Source organism: Dromiciops gliroides, chromosome 4, assembly GCF_019393635.1.
Source record: "Dromiciops gliroides isolate mDroGli1 chromosome 4, mDroGli1.pri, whole genome shotgun sequence".
NCBI classification, from domain to species: domain Eukaryota; kingdom Metazoa; phylum Chordata; class Mammalia; order Microbiotheria; family Microbiotheriidae; genus Dromiciops; species Dromiciops gliroides.
In genome coordinates, this window is record NC_057864.1 from 167,980,629 (window position 1) to 167,999,946 (window position 19,318).

General features: G+C 37.0%; 1 protein-coding gene and 1 non-coding gene across 3 annotated transcripts in view; one reads left to right on the top strand and one right to left on the bottom strand.

Annotated features, from left to right (window-relative positions):
• Positions 1-19,318, bottom strand: part of RAD51C (RAD51 paralog C) — a 58,274-nt gene that overhangs the window by 22,281 nt on the left and 16,675 nt on the right. For both annotated transcript variants that reach the window (XM_044003992.1, XM_044003991.1), the window contains exons 5-8: positions 16,369-16,500; positions 13,490-13,556; positions 7,196-7,256; positions 19-79 (exon numbers count right to left, since the gene is read on the bottom strand). In XM_044003992.1, coding sequence (XP_043859927.1) covers positions 19-79; positions 7,196-7,256; positions 13,490-13,556; positions 16,369-16,500 — 321 coding nt within the window. The remainder of the gene's footprint in view (positions 1-18; positions 80-7,195; positions 7,257-13,489; positions 13,557-16,368; positions 16,501-19,318) is intronic.
• LOC122726842 lies at positions 13,589-13,701 on the top strand. The gene has a single exon (XR_006352835.1). It is a non-coding gene; the product is annotated as a U5 spliceosomal RNA (small nuclear RNA).

The following is a 19,318-nucleotide window of genomic DNA, read 5'->3' on the forward strand; positions in this document are numbered from 1 at the left end:
CCATTAAATTGAGCTCACCGTTATGTCAAACAGTACTGTGGCCTCCTTCTGGCTTGGTGATTTGTGCAATGTTGCTAACCTGCAAATGGACACAAACATACAATTTCAATTAGTAAGGATAAATAACAATTTCGATTTTTAGAGTCGTTTTGCTACAATTTGCAACTCTGCTGAATTAAAATTCTAAACAGTGTTAAACTGAATAATTGTGAAAAAAGTGAACTTACTCTCTCCTTTAATTAGACATGTATAAGTTGATCAATATTAAATAACTGACTATAAGGTAATTGTATTCCTTGAGGTTTAAAAAGCAGAAACAATTCATCCAAGTATCTCTTTCGTGGGACATAGACTAGCACAACAGGCTTGTGTATCACACTAAGAGAAGTGAACTTTTAACAAATTATAATTGTTTCAAAAGAATTACTTCTCTTTTTTTTCTTTTTTTTTTGCAGGGCAACAGGGATTAAGTGACTTGCCTAGGGTCACACAGCTAGTGTCAAGGGTCTGAGGCTGGATTTGAACTCAGGTACTCCTGAATCCAGGGCCAGTGTTTTATCCACTGAACCACCTAGCTGCCCCAAGAATTACTTCTAAACAGACTTTAGTGACTGTTTACACACAAGTTTAAAACATGGCTATGCATGATTCAATGTGAATAGCATATAAATGAGAATAGTTTGAGGAAGTAAATTATTAAACTTTTGTTATGTTAAACCTAACTTTTGGTTGTTTTTTGTTTTTTTTAAAAAGCTACTTAGGTGGGGCAGCTAGATGGTGTAGTAGATAAAGCACCAGCCCTGGATTCAGGAGGACTTGAGTTCAAATCCAGCTTCAGACACTTGATACTTCTTACTGGTTGTGTGACCCTAGGCAAGTCACTTAATCCTCATTGACCCCCTCCTCCCCCAAGCTACTTAGTTGCTTCTAAATACACTCAATATAGTAAGGGTAATTTAAATTCCTTTTTACCTTTGACATAATTTTCCTCATGTACCTTCACAATGTTCAATCAGAATGTGACATTTTAATTAAATAGTCTCATGTTCTAATTTCAGATTATTAGTGGGGTTTTTTTGCAAAGAGTCCTTTTCATTTTTTAAACTTTCTCCCTCTTTATTAATCTTCAGAAAAACTCAAAGCAGTTAACCTTCAGACCAAAATGTGAAAAAGAAAAACCCCATCGTTTAAACCTTTCTATAATGATACCACTTTACTTCTGAAAGCACTGTAGTTGTCAAAGTGATTTCACATCCATGACTTCATTTAACCGTCTACAACAATCTCAAAAGGTATGTAGCAAAGCTATCTTAGAGAAGGAAAAACTGACTTGAGGGTTAATGATTTGCCTGTGTTCACACAGCTGTTAGGGTGAAAGAATTTGAACTAAGTTTCTATGGCTACATTCAGCCAATTTAAAATTACTATAAAAATGTAAACAGACATGTAAATTTATCTTAAAGGCTTATAAATGCAACTTGAAATCAAATATTAACAATGATTTGGGATGAAAATCTCTGGTAAATCCTCATTACAGAAAGAGTTTTATAATTGGTGTCTATATCTTAGGGATCTCACAGAATTTCAGCAATTTAAAAAACCCAACAGAGGAATCTCTTGGCTAATGGCTACATTTGGGATGAAACACAACATATGGCTGAACTACATAGTTTAGGTCAGGAAGAAACAAGTCAGAAGCACAGTGTGTGCTCTAAAGCACAGCACACATATGAAATACTGTGTGGGGGTGTAATTTATCACCCAGCACTACCACCTGATACTCTTGGCAAAAAGAGGTAAAATTCTGATCATTGCTTCATATCATGAATATGCAAATGACAAGAAAACCCACAGTATACAAGGCACATAAGATAGAAAACAATTTTTAAAAAACACTACAAAAATGTTACCTACTGCATCATGTTTTAGGTAAAGACTGGACAATCTAAATTCTAAAAACAGGCAATATAAACTGATATCATTTGTGACTTTCAGATATTTAAATTCTTTGTTTAGCCTAGAAAAGTTCATTTATTTTAGTTGTTTCTCTGATCAGACATTATAATTTATTGCCCAAGTACAGGTCAACACTGTGGACAGTACAACCGACTAGTTTTTTTAATAACATAAAAGTATCCACATAATCTTAAAGATCAGAAGGTGTTTGGGCCACAGAAAACAAGGCAATGAGGAATTAACAGAATATTTAATTCTTTAAAACTGTTCAACCTAATAACGACTTAAATAACTGATGCAACACAAGGCCACGGCCCAAAAGAAAGTAGTGGGAAAAATTAGAGAAAAACATTTGACCCATGGGAAATAACATTTTAAAAATTATTAAAATGGAAAATGATTCACACTTTAAAAACTGCTGACACCAGGGCGGCTAGGTGGCGCAGTGGATAAAGCACTGGCCTTGGATTCAGGAGTACCTGAGTTCAAATCTGGCCTCATTGCCCAGCAAAAAAAAAAAAAAAAAAGCAAAAACTGCTGACACTAAAGAACTGATGTTATTACAGGGATAAGTACTGGAAAGGGTGGGAAAAGTTGAATTTGAACCTACTAAAGAGGGATTTTTCTTCCCTAAGCATAACTATACGACTACAATGTTATAATCCCTTCTTAACCTTTCTAAGGATAACTACAATAATACTAAAATAAAACAACACTGAAATACATCAGACTAATGCAAAAACAAATCTTGAATGTAGAGGACTAGAATGATGGTGGACTACAGTAGCACAATATAAGCATATATTAGACACAAATCATGTGTTTGTTTCTTTTGTTTAACTATATTTTTTTTGTTACAAGAGTGGGTTTCTTAGGGGAAATGGACAGGATGAAGGTGTCCTGGGGTTTTTTGTCATTAACCATTGTCTTTTTTTTTTATTGCTGTCACCCACCTTACAGTTTGAGGCACTACTGATGTATAAATTTTTTTCTGTAGAAGTAAGACAAAATGATGATTCAAGTGACTATTACTGTTGGCATGACTTTTTGTAAAAATGAAACTGTAAGCATAATCCCCGGGCAGCTAGGTGGCACAGTGGATAAAGCACCAGCCCTGGATTCAGGAGTACCTGAGTTCAAATCCGGCCTCAGACACTTGACACTTACTAGCTGTGTGACCCTGCGCAAGTCACTTAACCCCAATTGTCTCACCAAAAAACAAAACAAAAACAAAAAGAAAAAGACAAATAAAACGCTTTGGGGCAGCTAGGTGGCGCAGTGGATAAAGCACCGGCCCTGGATTCAGGAGTACTTGAGTTCAAATCCGGCTTCAGACACTTGATGCTTACTAGCTGTGTGACCCTGAGCAAGTCACTTAACCCCCATTGCCGCGCCAAAAAAAAAAAAAAAAAAAAAAAAAGGAAGCATAATCTCCATTTGGGAAGACTCCATTCCTAAGTAAAAACAAAACAAACTTTTGTACTGAATGTAGTTTGTCTTCTTCTGTACGTGCATTATTAAGAGTTAATAGCTATGGGACAGCTAGGTGGCATAGTGGATAGAGCACCAGCCCTGGAGTGAGGAGTACCTGAGTTCAAATCTGGCCTGAGACACACTTAACACTTACTAGCTGTGTGACCTTGGGCAAGTCACTTAACCCCAACTGACTCACTTTTAAAAAAAAGAAAAAAGAGTTAATAGCTGGGGCAGCTATGTGGCACAGTGGATAAAGCACCAGTCCTGGATTCAGGGGGACCTGAGTTCAAATCTGGCCTCAGACACTTGATACTTAATAGCTGTGTGACCCTGGGCAAGTCACTTAACTCTCATTGCCCCACAATAAATAAATAAGGAAGGAAGGAAGGAAGTAAGTAAGTAAATAAATAAATAAATAAAAATTTTAAAAAGAGTTAATAGTTGGGGCAGCTAGGTGGTGAAGTGGATAAAGCACTGGCCCTGGATTCAGGAGGACCTGAGTTCAAATCCGGATTCAGACACTTGATACTTAATAGCTGTGTGACCCTGGGCAAGTCACTTAACCCTCACTGCCCCACAAATAAATGAATGAATGAATGAATAAAAGAGTTAATAGCTAGGGCAGCTAGGTGGTGCAGTGGATAAAACACCAGCCCTGGATTCAGGAGTTCAAATCTGGCCTCAGACACTTGATGCTTACTAGCTGTGTGACCCTGGGCAAGTCACTTAACCCTCACTGCCCTGCCCCCCCCCAAAAGTTAATGGCTGCCTTTAAAGCATAGTTGCATGCAGCCTAATAAATTTGAACTTAAGGACTAACAGGTTTCTTTTATTCCACGTCTTGTAACTTTGTACAAGTCCTCACTCCCATACTAGTATGACAGTAGCTTTTCCCCAATGTCATTGAGTATTCTTGTACCCTGAGTTATTTACAAAAATCAGTTCATTCTAAGTCTTCCCCCAGACAAGAGGCCCTACATCTGAGACTGGTGAAGGTCAAAGACCAATCATAGGTATGAAAAAGGCTGTCCATGATTGAGATATATGTTCTCTGACCAATTAGCACTCAGAAAAGACCAAGAGTCAGAAGGAGAAGGGCACCTGCATTGATACGGACTTCTAAGGCTTTTTCCACTAACAAGAGCACTCTAACCTCAAACAGAAAATCTGCAGCAGAAGACTCATCCTGTGACCCTTATGTAGATACTGGTACTTATGGAGAAGGCTGGTGTAAGACTTGGAGAAATTCTGCAAGCCTAGAAGATGCTATTCATCCAAAAGTACCTCAGGTAGACACTGGCTCATTCCATACTCCCTTCACTGGCTATTCATCTGCAATGCAGCTGGCTCTAATTTTGGTAATAAATTCATATCATTTGATAAATTTCACCAGACTTTCTATGAGCTGTGTGTTAGATTGTGATTCTACCTTTTAGTAGTGAAATGGTAATATCTACCACATAACTACTGATGTAGGGAACAGAACATCAGTTGTTAAATCCTAGGGAATGAGTATAAAAGCTCTTCTCTGACACCTGAAATAAGTCCCATGAACTTAGAGCGGACAATGTCACTGGGAATTGAGAGCAACATTAAAAAAAAAATCAATAAAATAACTGAAAAAATTAATTTCAGGTTCATCTTTTAAGTATCTTTTATGGGCTATATTTTATTCCTACGTCCAACTTAAAGAAGCAAAAATATCTACTTACCCCTATATGTACACCTAGCCACTCAACAATAACTTCCAAAATTAGATACTAGAAATAATCTTCCGCCTTACAGTTGGTTGAAGAGATACCCTGCCAAAGATCCTCTTAATTATTTTTAGTTTTTCTTAGGTGCTATTCTATTAGAGAACATTTAATTATAGCCTGAGGTAGATTGCTATTACATAGAAGCTACACAGGGAATTCCTTAGAACATTTAAACAGTGGGCTGCCTACATCTCAGGAAGTATAAGCAATGTTTTAAGAGTCTCTCAGTTGGAGATCTGCTGCCAGGACTTGACAACAGAGCATGTTGTCGGAAGTGGATTTTCTTTTGAGCACAGTGTCACATTTACAGGAGGAGGGTAGAACAATTCTATGGCTGGGAACAAATTAGCCAAAGCAATCATTTTATTTACAAGAACCAGTCTGTTCTAGGTTGTCCCCCCCCCACCAAAAAAAAAAATTTGTCCCAACATCTAAAGCTGGTGAAGGTCAAAGACTAATCATAGGTATGGAAAAGGCTATCATATTAACCAAAACAATTATTGAAAAAAGGAAATATAGATGGAAAATCTGAGTTACTTGAGCCATTTGGAAATAGCAATCTTTAAAGGAAGTACAGGCCAAATAAATTATCTGCTATAAATTTATCACTTAAATAGAAAAAAGGGAGTCTAATTCTGTTTATGAACTTAAGAGATTAGCGTGAAAATAAAAATAGTTGAATCAGGACTGACTTTTAATCAATTTACATGAGAACAAAGAGAAATAGATAAAGTAAGAGATCTCATCACTGACCGGATCCAAAGTATATTTAGGGTAACCCTTTGTTCCATCTGCAGACTACATGCTGTCTCAGCCTCCCTCTTCATAACAGCTTTTGGACAGAGTTCATGAGGTTATGCCAATTAATCCAAAAGTGGAGAGGCTGGCAGGATTCTGACATCATTCTATAAAGTACATTAAAAAAAAAAAGCACAACTTCTCCCTTTCCATTTTAAGGAAAATGAAAGCTAGTTTGTTCATCTGCTCAAAGGTTTCAAGTCGGGAGAAAGATTAATGTTAATAGTTTAACACACAGAAAGGTATTTATCAGATAGACAGAAAACTAGATAACAAGAACAGAGTAAGAACAAATACAAGGAAATGCAAACAATACAGACATAAAATTTTGTATAGGTGACATTAGTGAGTATCATATTAAGTAGCTAAGAAAAATGACCCTATTTTCTACAAAAGAATCCTGGGGAAACCTTCAAAAATAGTCTTCTCTATGATGCCTTTGAACCCTGCGAGGTACAAGGGGTACCAACCCGCTTCTGCAGGATGCTAGCTAACAAATGGTAGTTGATTTCAAAAAGGTATAGAGAAGACAGCATTCCTCTTCTGCCTACACTTTCAGGCATAACCTATTATTTAAATATTCTAAAGAATTTTCTGTTTAGCTAAAGGACTTTTCAGGTTCTAAACTTCTGTGATTTAGTACAGAGCAGTAGCAACCTACATTTCTCCCCACTCACATGGAGCCAGTGAATAAAGAAAAAGGCCCAATGGTAAGTCTTATGAATTGATGCAGAGTGAAGTAAACAGGACCAGAAAAATAATATAAACAATGACTACAACAATGGGAAAGGGAGGAACAAAAATATCGAACTGTAAGCTGTATGATTAGAATAATCAAGTTTGGCCCTAAAGGGAGAAGAAAATGTATCTCCTTCTCTCCTTCCTATCTTTGCAGATGTGAGGGCTATGGGTGAGCAGCACTGCTTCTACTGTCAACCCTGTTTGGTGTGTTCTCCCTTATGTACTTCTTTTATATTCTTTGTTAAAAAGTATGCCTCACCACAAAAGGGAAGAAAAAGGGCTATGCTGGGAAATGAAGGTGATATAAAAACAAAAGACTGTAATGAAAATGAAAAACAAAACCCAAGTAAGACATGTTCAAATTACACTGCACCACTCAACCACAAGACCAGCTCCAAGGTGGACCAGCTCATGACATCTACTGAACATGTATGCAACATGAGTCACCAGCCAGCTTCTTCACTGACCTCTGCTTCTTGTCCCAATGAAGAATTAATCGAATGGTAGCTGCATGTCCCCAACTTTCCCCTAAGAAAAAAAGAATTAAACAATAACTTGTGAGTATCTTGCCTTATCTACTAGGTGGAGAGAGGTGTTTTGGACCAACTCTAATCACCAGCTACAGTCTCATTTCATTTAATACGGTATAACCACTCCATTAGGTTTCATCAAGCTCAGAACATATGCTGCATTATGAACAAGGAGAATACAGTACTGTAAATCATACATCTTTTTTCTTTTAGTTAACTTTATAGTCCCTCAGTCACTATGCCAGTCAATCTTCCATGCTACCAGATCTACTCACATATTTCTGCTACAAGGAGAAAAGTAAAAACTCTGAGATAATACTGTTATACTTAAGAGCTTAATAGAAGAATCCAGAGACATTGTGCTAATAATATTCCGGCAACACCAATGGATTCCCTCTTAGAATCCCTAGGGTTTTTTAAAACTTAACTCCACTCAAGTGTCCCCTTCTTCTGAAGCCTTTCCTGATCTCCCCAGCTATTAATATTTCCCCTCTCCCAAAGACCTTATATCTACTTTATATCTGCCTCTATGTGAACATACTGACCTCTCCAGGTAGAACAAATGCTCCTTGGTTTCACGTGTCTATGTATCCCTGGCAGTGAACTGGCACATAGTAGGCACTTAATAAATGCATGATCTAAGTAAGATGCATTGTCAAAAGACAAAGAACTTTGCACAGGACTCCTGAGCATTGTCTTGGGGGGGGGGGGCCCACATGCAATGAGAGTTAAGTGATTTGCCCAAGGTCACACAGCTATTAAGTATCAAGTATCTGAAGCCACATTTGAACTCAGGTCCTCCTAAATCCAGGGCTGGTGCTTTATCCACTGTGCCACCTAGCTGCCCCCGCATTGTGTCTTAATTTGTTATCTTTTGTACATTCCCCTAAAAGAAAATGTATCTCAAAAGAGAACCATGTGTATCCCCCTAAAACTCCATAGTCAATTCTGACCCTTTGAGAAATGGTGCTACTCTATCTTTTGGGTTCAGACAGGATTTTGGGGCAGTATGTGAAGCTAGAAGAAAATGAGAATTCTTTGTATCTCCCAAATTGCTTCAATCTACTGAAATGTAAAACCATCGACTATAGCTTGAGTTTTAACATTTGAATCCAAGCTAAAAAAAAAAATACCAAAAAGTTCTTTGTAATAAGTTAAATAATAAAACCTACTATTTATTATGCACTTTGCATATGGCATTGTTCCAGGTGGAATATAGTTTACTATTTCATTTATTGACCCAAGAGTCTATTTAATTAAACAAATATCAAGAAAGTATCAAAAAACTTTTATTTATTACAATAAAAGCCAAACACGTTGGCCACTTCTCATGTCAAAAAGTTTTCCCTCCATAAAGAAAAATAAAAGTTTTCCTTCCTTAAAGAAGAGCATGGATCTAAAGTCAGGAGACTTGGGTTTTGCTCAAGCCCTAGCTCCAATACTGACCAGGTGACCAGGGGCAAGCCTCTGAACTTCTCTGGGCCTCAAATTTTCTTATCTGAAAACAGGTGTGACAATACTTGTACTACTACCTTAAAGGAGAAGGTAATACATGCTTTGCAGTTTAAACTACAAAAGTGACCTATAGATTGTGAGCCATTATTATTTAATGATGGGAGGTCTCTCAACTCCCTTCCCAAACACCTCAAAATTTCCAAGTCTTTTTCCTGCCAAAGCTCATCTTCCTCTCCCTTTCCCATTTTACTCTCTTCAGGTATGGACTCAACCAACCACCCCCTTCTTGCTTGTATTTTCAGTCTCTCCTCTACTGGCTCCCTCACTTCTTCCCACAAACACACTTAGGTCTTTCCAATCCTAGAACAACATTACACTTGAACCTGCCACTCTTCCTCCTCTCCCTTCCCCTATGTTGACAATTTTCTTTTTTTTCTTTTTTTTTGCGGTGCAATGGGGGTTAAGTGACTTGCCCAGGGTCACATAGCTAGTGTTAAGTGTCTGAGGCCGGATTTGAACTAAGGTACTCCTGAATCCAGGGCCGGTGCTTTATCCACTGCGCCACCTAGCTGTCCCGACAATTTTCTTTAAATCAGCCACACTAGCTCTGGAGAGGGAGATTTTAGGTTCACATCCAGATTTCAATGCTCATCTTGGGGAAGTCAAGAAGTTTTGACCCTATCTGCACCATGATAGACTGCACTGGAAGGAAGCCTGTAGGTTTCTCCCTCATCAGAACCACTCACCTCTTACACCACTTATTGCCTGGCTTCAGTTTCCTTCTCTCTTGAAACTTCTCTCACATATCACTCAAGCCATTTATTCTCCTGGTCATCATCCTTCTTACTCTGGCTGGAGTATTTAAACCCCTGCCTCTTCCTTGATACTTTGTACTCCACTGGCCTCATGGACATCATTTTGTTCTGGTTTTCTTTCTTCATTACAGGCTCCTTCCCAGGGCCTGGCTCTGTTCTCCACCATCATCCTCTAGCAAGGCTTCAAACATTCCCTTGTTTTCTTCTGAGCTCTAGATCTACATTTCTGGCAGCCTGTTAGAGCCAGAAGGATCTCAGGTTATAAAGTCCAACCTCTCACCTCACAGATGAACACAGTGAGACCCAAGGATATAGTGACTGATAGTCACACAATGGTGCACAATCTGGATTTTAACCCAAGCCTTCTCAATCTGAGTTTCTTCCAACACCTCATAACCAACATGTTCAAAATCAAGCTCATCTTCCCCCAAAACAGTCTGTTCTTTTTGAAGCATTTTTTGTTGTTATTGGCACCATTCTCCCAGTTACCCAGGCTCGATACCTCAATATGATCTTTGACTTTACTTCTTTGCCTTCTTCCCATATTCAACCTGTTTCTGTTTTTACCTAAAAGATCACTCTCGGGCAGCTAAGGTGGTGCAGTAGACAGAGCACTGGCCCTGGAGTCAGGAGGACCTGAGTTCGGATCTGGCCTCAGACACTTAACACTTGCTAGCTGTGTGACCCTAGGCAAGTCACTTGGCCCCAATTGCCTCACCAAAAAAAAAAAAAAATCGTGAGCAAAAAGATCGCTCTTGCATCCATTCTCTTAATTGCAGTCTAATTGACACTGCCCTTGTCCATATTTTCATTATCTCTCATCTGAACTATTGCAGTAATCTCTTAATAGGTCTCCCTGTCTCCACCTCTCCTCCTCCAATACACTTTACATATGTGTATATATATATATATATATATATATATATATATATATATATATATATATATATATGCCTGCCAGATTAACATTAATAATGTAAAAATCTGATCATGCCAATCCTTTACTAAAAAGCTTCTCCCCATTGCCTAATGGATAAAGATAATAAACTCCTTAGCCTAGCTACATGGAATGAAACCAATTGACTTTTCCAGTCATATTACTTTACTTGTCAATACAAACATGAGGTATTTTAGCAGTTGTTTCTCCACTGAGGTCTGACTCTAATGCTTCATCATGGCACAGAGGTGACTTTGGATTTCCACAGGCTCTGCCAGCAGAATACAAGCTCAGGCAGGTCCTACATGAAGTTAGAAAGATTTCAACTGTGCATTCAGCAACAGACTAAGTATCTGTTGTCTGAAGACTAACCTAATATGGAGATGCTTATCCCCCAGAAGGCTGGCTACTAGTTCAAGACTTTTTTCAGGAAGAGTAGCTCATAAATACCACTTGCTAATGCAGAGAGAAATTGGAATCTGTATTCAATGGAGTGTCCCCACAGTGATGAAATCACAGATCCCTAAAGAAATATTGCTATTATTATTATTCATGAACTCTGCTTCAGCCTAACTGTACTATTCACCATTCCACGCATGTGAATGTCTGTGGGTATGTATGTTTCATAATTTTCAGCCTCACATCATTCTCTATAACTGGTATGTTTCAACTTGCTCCCACTACCAGGGTCAAATGCCCATTATTCTCTCTAGCCTTCCCTACCCTCCCCCAAGAGGAAGTGGTCTCTCACCTGCTTCTGCATTCTCATATTACTTGTTTTGTGCCTCCTTCATATACTTCTTATTTTATGCTTATATATTTTATATAGAGATTACATAGTATTATTATTTGTATTTCTGTACACCTCAGATCATAATAGGTTTTAAGGTCTTTGAAAATGAAGACATGGGGCAGCTAGGTGGTGCAGTGGATAGAGCACCAGCCCTGGAGTCAGGAGTACCTGAGTTCAAATCCGACCTCAGACACTTAACACTTACTAGCTGTGTGACCCTGGGCAAGTCACTTAACCCCAATTGCCTCACTTAAAAAAAAAAAAGAAAGAAAGAAAAATGAAGACATTTCATTGAACTCCCACTGTATCTTCTCTTTTACAGTCTGTCTTCTAAAATAAGAAAGAACATGCAAATCAAATAACTTTACAATTTAAAAACCCCTACAAAACAAAAATTTATGTTTTCAGATGTAAGTCATCTAATTACAAACTATCAAACTTTTTATTTGCTGTAGACTTCCTTTTGATGTAAAACACCTGTTTCAGTTACTAGATATTTTAAAATACAAACACCTCTAAGATTTGCAAGCTTCTCCACTCAGAAAACACAAACTACCTGCTAGATTTTACCTCAAAACTTTTTGAAAGGTTGCCAAAAATCCGAGATAAAGAAAGAAGAATATAAAGAAAATCAAAGGGCTTTATCTATAAATATAATTAAAAATCCAATGTTCCTTAAAGAAATATCTTGACACTGCTCTTCTTGTTCCCACCTGTACTTGCATCTTTGTATATGGCTCTTTTCTTCTTCATAATTAAGAAAAGTGTACTAGAAAATGTATGCAACAAAGTTAATCTTCAGAATAATTTTCAACAAGTACAGTAAGTTAAGTCTAAGTCTAGTCAGGTACCTACCATAGTGTAGCATCCCCTCTCTCTCTCCCTTATGTCTCAGTGTAATTATGGCCACCTGCTTATACCCTCTACTTTTCTCCATTTCAAAGTCTTAAACTAAATGGCTTTTATTTACCACATCACATGATGGTATAAATAAATAGCTTAGCATGTGACTCTAACCAAGAGCACTTGGTTTTAACAGAACAGGTAGCCCATAATAAAAAGGAATGAGCCTTAATGAGCCTCTATTGGTAGATTTTCAGGTATATATGTTGTGTAGGGGACATTTCTCAGCCCCTCGGATTTTACCTCATAGATCTGCTTAAGGCCAAAATAAGTAGAGAATAGAAACCAAGATGGAAGGGGGGCAGGGGAGGGAGATAAGAAGGGAAAATAGTAACATGGTTTTGTAAATATTTTATTGAATTTATACCCAAAATTTCATATAATGCCTCAATTTGGGATTTCAAATTACTAATTACAGAGGCAATTCTGCTTTAAGCAAGCCCAACAAATGGAAATTCAATTTTTTTTTGCAGGCAATGAGGGTTAAGTGACTTGCCCAGGGCCACACAGCCAGCAAGTGTCAAGTGTCTGAAGCCGGATCCGAACCCAGGTACCCCTGACTCCAGGGCCAGCGCCCCAACCACTGGGCCATCCAGCTGCCCCCTCAATTTTAAAAAATATATAAATTTAGGTATGATTTTTTGCTTTACAGAAAGAATTTTCCACAGGGTTCTTTTACCAAGTAAGTTTCCAAGTGTATTAAAAAAGTGTATTAAAAAAATACAGTTCTACTTCCAAAAAAACAGATTCACACACTCTTTTCAAGAAATAATTTGGGGCAGGTAGGTGGTGCAGTAGATAGAGCACTGGCCCTGGAGTCAGGAGTACCTGACTTCAAATCCAGCCTCAGACACTTAACACTTACTAGCTGTGTGACCCTGGGCAAGTCACTTAACCCCAATTGCCTCACCACACAAAAAAAAAAGAAAAAAAGAAAAAATTCACTGAACAGAGTGACCACCTACTCAAAGCCAGGAACTGGAATGCCACACCAAAGAAACTGTACCAGTGCTTGAGGACCATGTGTTCTATTTGAGAGGTTTCTGCGGATGAATTCTGCCATAAATGGGCATGAACATTACATTTCAGATTTGGAGCAGAATTATTAAATGTAGGCTTATGACAAAAGTTTGGTGGTACTCTATTTCCTATATTCTGCAGTATAGTGCCATACTCAAAGCATTTGGTTAAAAAAAAATTCTGCTCATGTTTCATGCTTCATGTCTCAGCATGCCGAAGAATTATAGAAAATAGGAATCACCTATATTTATATACTAAAAAAAAACTCCATAGGCATATTAAGTTTAAAAAAATTATTAATTGCTTACCTAAAGCAGGAACTAGTGAGGACTGATTTTTATCAATCTTTGTTGTCATTTGATTAGTCCAAATTACCTGCAAAAATAGAGAGAAAATGAACTAATGCTATATTCTGGTTTCTCTTCAGATTGAATAAATCTTTTGCCTTTTGCTAAAGATTACTGTGGAGAGCAACAACCAAGTCTGACCAATTTTTTGAGGTGTTATTTCTACATGGCTTAGAAAAAAAAGAGCTGATACTGAAAAGAAACTATTAATAAAACAATCCTTGACTTGTGTCTTCTATAAATAAAAAACCCCTCATTTTTTAATATTTGGAGTTTTTCACTCAAAAACAAATAATTTACCCATATAAACATGGTAGGCAATTTATTATATGTAAATATGTATGTAGACATATGCAATATTAGCAAAATCCTAAATGCTAAGTCATTAAAAAAACCTCATGAAGGAAACAGAAAATCAAATTAAAAGTTGGAGTACCTGTAGAACTGTACCATCTTCAACACAATGATCTTCCTTTTCTAGTCTCTTTCTCTTCCCCTTCTTTCCTCCTTCCCTCTATCCTTGGTCCTCTCTTCCTCATTTTTCTCCTTTTTTCTGTCATTTAAAAAATGTCCTTCTCATGCCTTACATCTGCTAATAGTATCCATAGTCATTGCTTTTGCCCATTGGTGCCAGTCAGAGCTAATAAGACAGATAATCTCTGGGTCAAAGAGTGGTCTATGGTTAAGATTTTATATTTTGAAAGCTAAGTTTTGTTAATTTTTTTTTCTTTAAAAACATTATTTATGGGCAGCTAAGTGGCGCAGTGGATAGAGCACCGGCCCTGGAATCAGGAGTACCTGAGTTCAAATCCGGCTTCAGACACTTAGCACTTACTAGCTGTGTGACCTTGGGCAAATCACTTAACCCCAATTGCCTCGCTAAAAAAAACCAAAAACAAAACATTATTTATTATAAGGTATGGCTCCCTGGGAGGGGAAGAAAGATGGAGACTAGAGGAGATTTTGGTGATGTGAAAAGCAAGATATCATAAAATTTATTTTTAAAAGATTTTAAAGAATTAAACAGGGAAAAAAGTAAATTAAGAACAAGGAAAGGAAGTCTAGAACAGGAAAAACAAACATTAGTCAGAATAACTTAAAACAACAAAAGCTATCTGGCAAAAAGGCACACAAAAAACTTTGACAATTAGAATTTCTAATATTCTCCCAATACCAACTTTTATTCAAGTGAGATTTATATTGCATCTAGCTGGAATGGATAAAGAATTTCGAGTCTTAGAGATGCACTTCTCTCAAAAGATACTAGCATAAATGAAAAAGCTAAGAAATAGTTGCTCTGTTCATTGTGTAGTAAAGTACCTTAGCTACAAAGAAAGTCAATAGACCATGAATAGCCACAACACCACTGGAAAGACTGGCCTCTAGTTTCCTCTCACTTGAGTGCCAAAGACCTCCAGAGAGGTTGAGAATAACTTCAAATTAGACAAGTCTTAGTTAAACGGATGTCTGACTGCCTAGAATTCACAACACAAATGACAACTTTTACTGAAGCTATTTGAATTTATGGACAGCTAGGTGGCACAGTCCATGGAGTGCCAGGCTTGGAGTCAGGAAAACTCATCTTCCTGATTTGAAATCTGGCCTCAGACACTTACTAGCTGTGTGACCCTGGGCAAGTCATTTAACCCTGTTTGCCTCTGTTTCCTCATCTGTAGAAAGCTGGAGAAGGAAATGGCAAGCCACTCCAGTATCACTTCCAAGAAAACCCCAAAAGGGGTGACAAAGAGTTGGACGGGGCAGCTGGGTGGTGCAGTGGATAGAGCACCGGCCCTGGATTTAGGAGTACCTGAGTTCAAATCCAGCCTCAGACCCTTGACACTTACTAGCTGTGTGACCCTGGGCAAGTCACTTAACCCCAATTGCCTCACACACACAAAAAAAAGAAAGAAAAAGAAAAAAGAAAAATGATGGGGGGGGGGGGGGGGAAGAGTTGGACACAACTAAAAAAAAATGACTGAACAATAACAAATCTGAGTATATGCCTTAAGCGCCTAATTCTTTTTGTAAGTATAATTCTTGTTTAAAAATTTCCATTATTTTATCTACTACATTCTACAAAGAAGATGTGACTGGAAATAATATCTTGTTTTAACAAGAATCTTAAATTTGGATTTTGCCTTGCTAGCACATATTTACAATCTAATTATTTTCTTTGCAAAAAACAAAACAAAACAAAACAAAACACCTGACTAAATGCTATCGTAAAAGAAAAATATTGAGAATGACTAAAATTTCTACGGAGTAACATTTTCGCAAGAGGGAAGGACCAAGCACCATTTTAGAACTGCAACCTTTTATATTGTCTGAATATTTCTCAAGCTTTGCTCTAATGAACTATAAATAGCTCTAAGTAGAGCATGCCACCTACTGGACATTTAACAAGAGTAACAGAAATCTGAATTATGGCAAACGACAGAGGAAAATTTTAAGACAGAGTACTACAAATTTCTACAGATGACAGAAAATTCCTAAACACTACTGTCAGGGAAAATTAACAACAACAACAACAAAGATAACAACAAATCAGTAACAGTCAGCTGAACACTCTTTTTCAGGTATTGGCAGAGAGAACATGGGAAAATTGATTCCCAAATATCCCACAAAGCTAAAGATAAACTACCACCAGAAGTGAAGTTGCTATATGAAGCAATGACTTCACACAAAAGAGAAAAAAGCCATCTCACTAGTATCATGATGCTTATGTATGCTAGCTCCTAAGGCAAACATGAAGTCTCATTTGCTGTATGTAGGCATTGGGAGCTACAGTAGGTAAAATCTGACACAGTTTATTATGAAACTTTCTTGGTCCATAAACTTACAGCTAATTTGTGATTATTTGCCAAGCTGATCAGCTGCTGTGCTAGTCCATTCAGTAACCGTGTTCGAAGGGAGAGGTCATCAATATCATGACGAAATGGAAATGCAATCCCATCCACTATAATCAGCTGGACCTAAATACACAAAAGAGGTAACCACATGAAGTCAGCATTCAGTTTTTAAAAATTTACTAAAGATAAGGATGCTAAGAAAACATGAATCAACAGTTAAATTATAGGACTGAACTTGAAATACAGGGATTTACCTGCAACAGCTCTTTTATTGATTAGTTATGAGTTTATACATGTTAACAATCTACACAACTATAGATTAATATAAGAACTATTAGAATGACTTTATTACAATCAAATAATTCATTATGCTATAGACAATAATTTGGGGCAGCTAGGTGGCACAGTGGAATTTGCAAGAAAGACAGTTCATGAAGCTTTAATGAATTTTAAATGCATAATCTTGCTTTATTTGAAATACACCAGAATTTTACCATAATACAAAATTTAGTATAAAGTAGATCTGTCCTTAGCCCCATTTAAATAGTCTGGCCAGTGAATAATGGAATTTCTATAAGCACCATCTATAAGAGAACCCTAAGGCATGGAGCTTTAAGACAATTTATAAGCATTGTGCCACTGAAATCCAAAAGCAGACAAGAATGAGGGAACTCACCTTGCCCAGATCTTTCCAATGTATTTATCACATTTGGACTTATATCATATACACAAAAGAACTGCCCTGCCCACTCAGCCAACCACTAGGTCAGCACTCTGGCATTCTGGGTATGACTAACTCCCTTTAGCTGAACATATGAGAGTCAGGGCTGAAGGACTGTTTTGGGAATGATGAAAAAATACCCCTTACTGGCCACTGTACAGAAAGAGCTAATGATTCAATGGCTCTTTAAAGGTGAGTGAAGCCCTCCTAAGGAAGAGGTCCCTTTGAACTTTTGAGGGGGAGTGGTCAAAGAAAATGAGTATTTTTAGTAGATTAAATGTCTACTGTTTTATTAGAATAGAATGTTAATGGGGAGCAGCTAGGTGGCGCAGTGGATAAAGCACTGGCCCTGGATTCAGGAGTACCTGAGTTCAAATCCGGACTCAGACACTTACTAGCTGTGTGACCCTGGGCAAGTCACTTAATCCCCATTGCCCCAAGGAAAAAAAAACAAGATAAAGGAAGGAATTTTAGCAGTAGCAGATCTTAAATTGTATTATAAGGTGGTAATTATCAAAACTATCTGTTACTGGCTAAGAAACAAATAGGTAGATCCATGGAACAGAAGAGACATACAATACACAGTAACCTTGTTTTTTACAAATGTAAAGATTTAAGCTTGTGGCATAAGAATTCACTATTTGGTAAAATTATAAGGAAAATAGTCTGGCAGAAAGTGGATATAGACCATTATCTTACACCATTTACCATGATATGGTCAAAATGGATACATGACCTAGATATAAAGGGAGATATCATAAGAAAATGGAAAAAATTACTTATAAGACTTATGGATAGAAGAAAAATAAAAAATAAAGATATAGAGATAAAGATAAAAAGAGAGTATTGTGAGATGGAGAATGGATAATTTTGATTACATTAAATTTAAAAGGGTTTGTATAAATAAAACCAATGTGGCCAAGATTAGATAGAAAGCAGAAAACTGGGTAAAAATTTTTATAGAAAGTTTCTCAGATAAGGTCTCATATCTCAAATATATAAAGAACTCTGTCAAATTTATAAGAATATGAGTCATTCCTCAATTGATAAATGGTCAAAGGACAGGGAACAGGCAGTTTGTCAATGAGAAAATCAAAGCAATATATAGTGATATGAAAAAATGCTCTAAATCATTATTGATTAGAGAAGTGCAAATTAAAGCAACTTTGAGATATCTTATACTTATCATATTGGTTAGAAGCATTAGAAAGGGAAAATGACAAATGTTGGAGAGGATATGGAAAAACTGAGATACTAATATACTGTTGGTAGAACTGTGAAATGATCTAACCATTTGGGAGAACAATCTGGAATTATCCCCAAAGAGTTATAAAGCTATGTATACCTTTTGACTCAGCAATACCACTATTTTCAGGTTATCAGTGAAAAAGGAGAACCAAGAACCTATATGTTCTAAAATATTTATAGCAGCTCTCTTTGAAGAGGCAAAGAACTGAAAATTGAGGGGATGCCCATCAATTGGGGAATGGCTAAACAAGTTGTGATATGTGACTGTCATGGAATACTGTATTGTAAGAAATGATGAGCAGGATGATTTTAGAAAAAAAATGAGGAAATACTTGCATTAAATAATAAAGTGTAAAATGAGCAGAACCAAGAAAATATTCTATACACAACAGCAATATTGTTTTAAAAAAAAATCTGTGAACTAAGTTATTCTGAGATACTATCCACCTCCAGAGAAATGACTGATACATAGAAGTATGCATGGTATGGTTTTACATATATATATATTTCACATGCACACATATATATCTATGTTAAATGGTGGCCTTCTCTAGCATGGCATGGGGAAGGAGAGAGTTAGACAGTCCAGAAATTAAAATAAAACAAAAATAAACCATAACTAAAACCCAACAATTTAAATAACAAAAATAACAATGTTTCATAACCAAAAATTTAATATTTTTAAAAGGCTCTGTATCAACAGCTATAGCAAAACAAAAATGTTTACAAGTAGTCACTACTTTTTACCATGGTAGTTAATGCTAGATTATTTTGTGTGGCTGTTGCATGCAACCTGGTGGGATTCTAGAAAAATGCTATCTACTTTTTAACTTCTCTGACATTAGGTGTCCACAAAATTAAATACAGCAAAGAAGCAAGGAAGCCTAACTATGAAAACCTTGAATCACACAGTGAATTGGTAGGGAGAGCCTGCATTTGGGGACTGGCATATTAATCTACCAAACTTCTTTT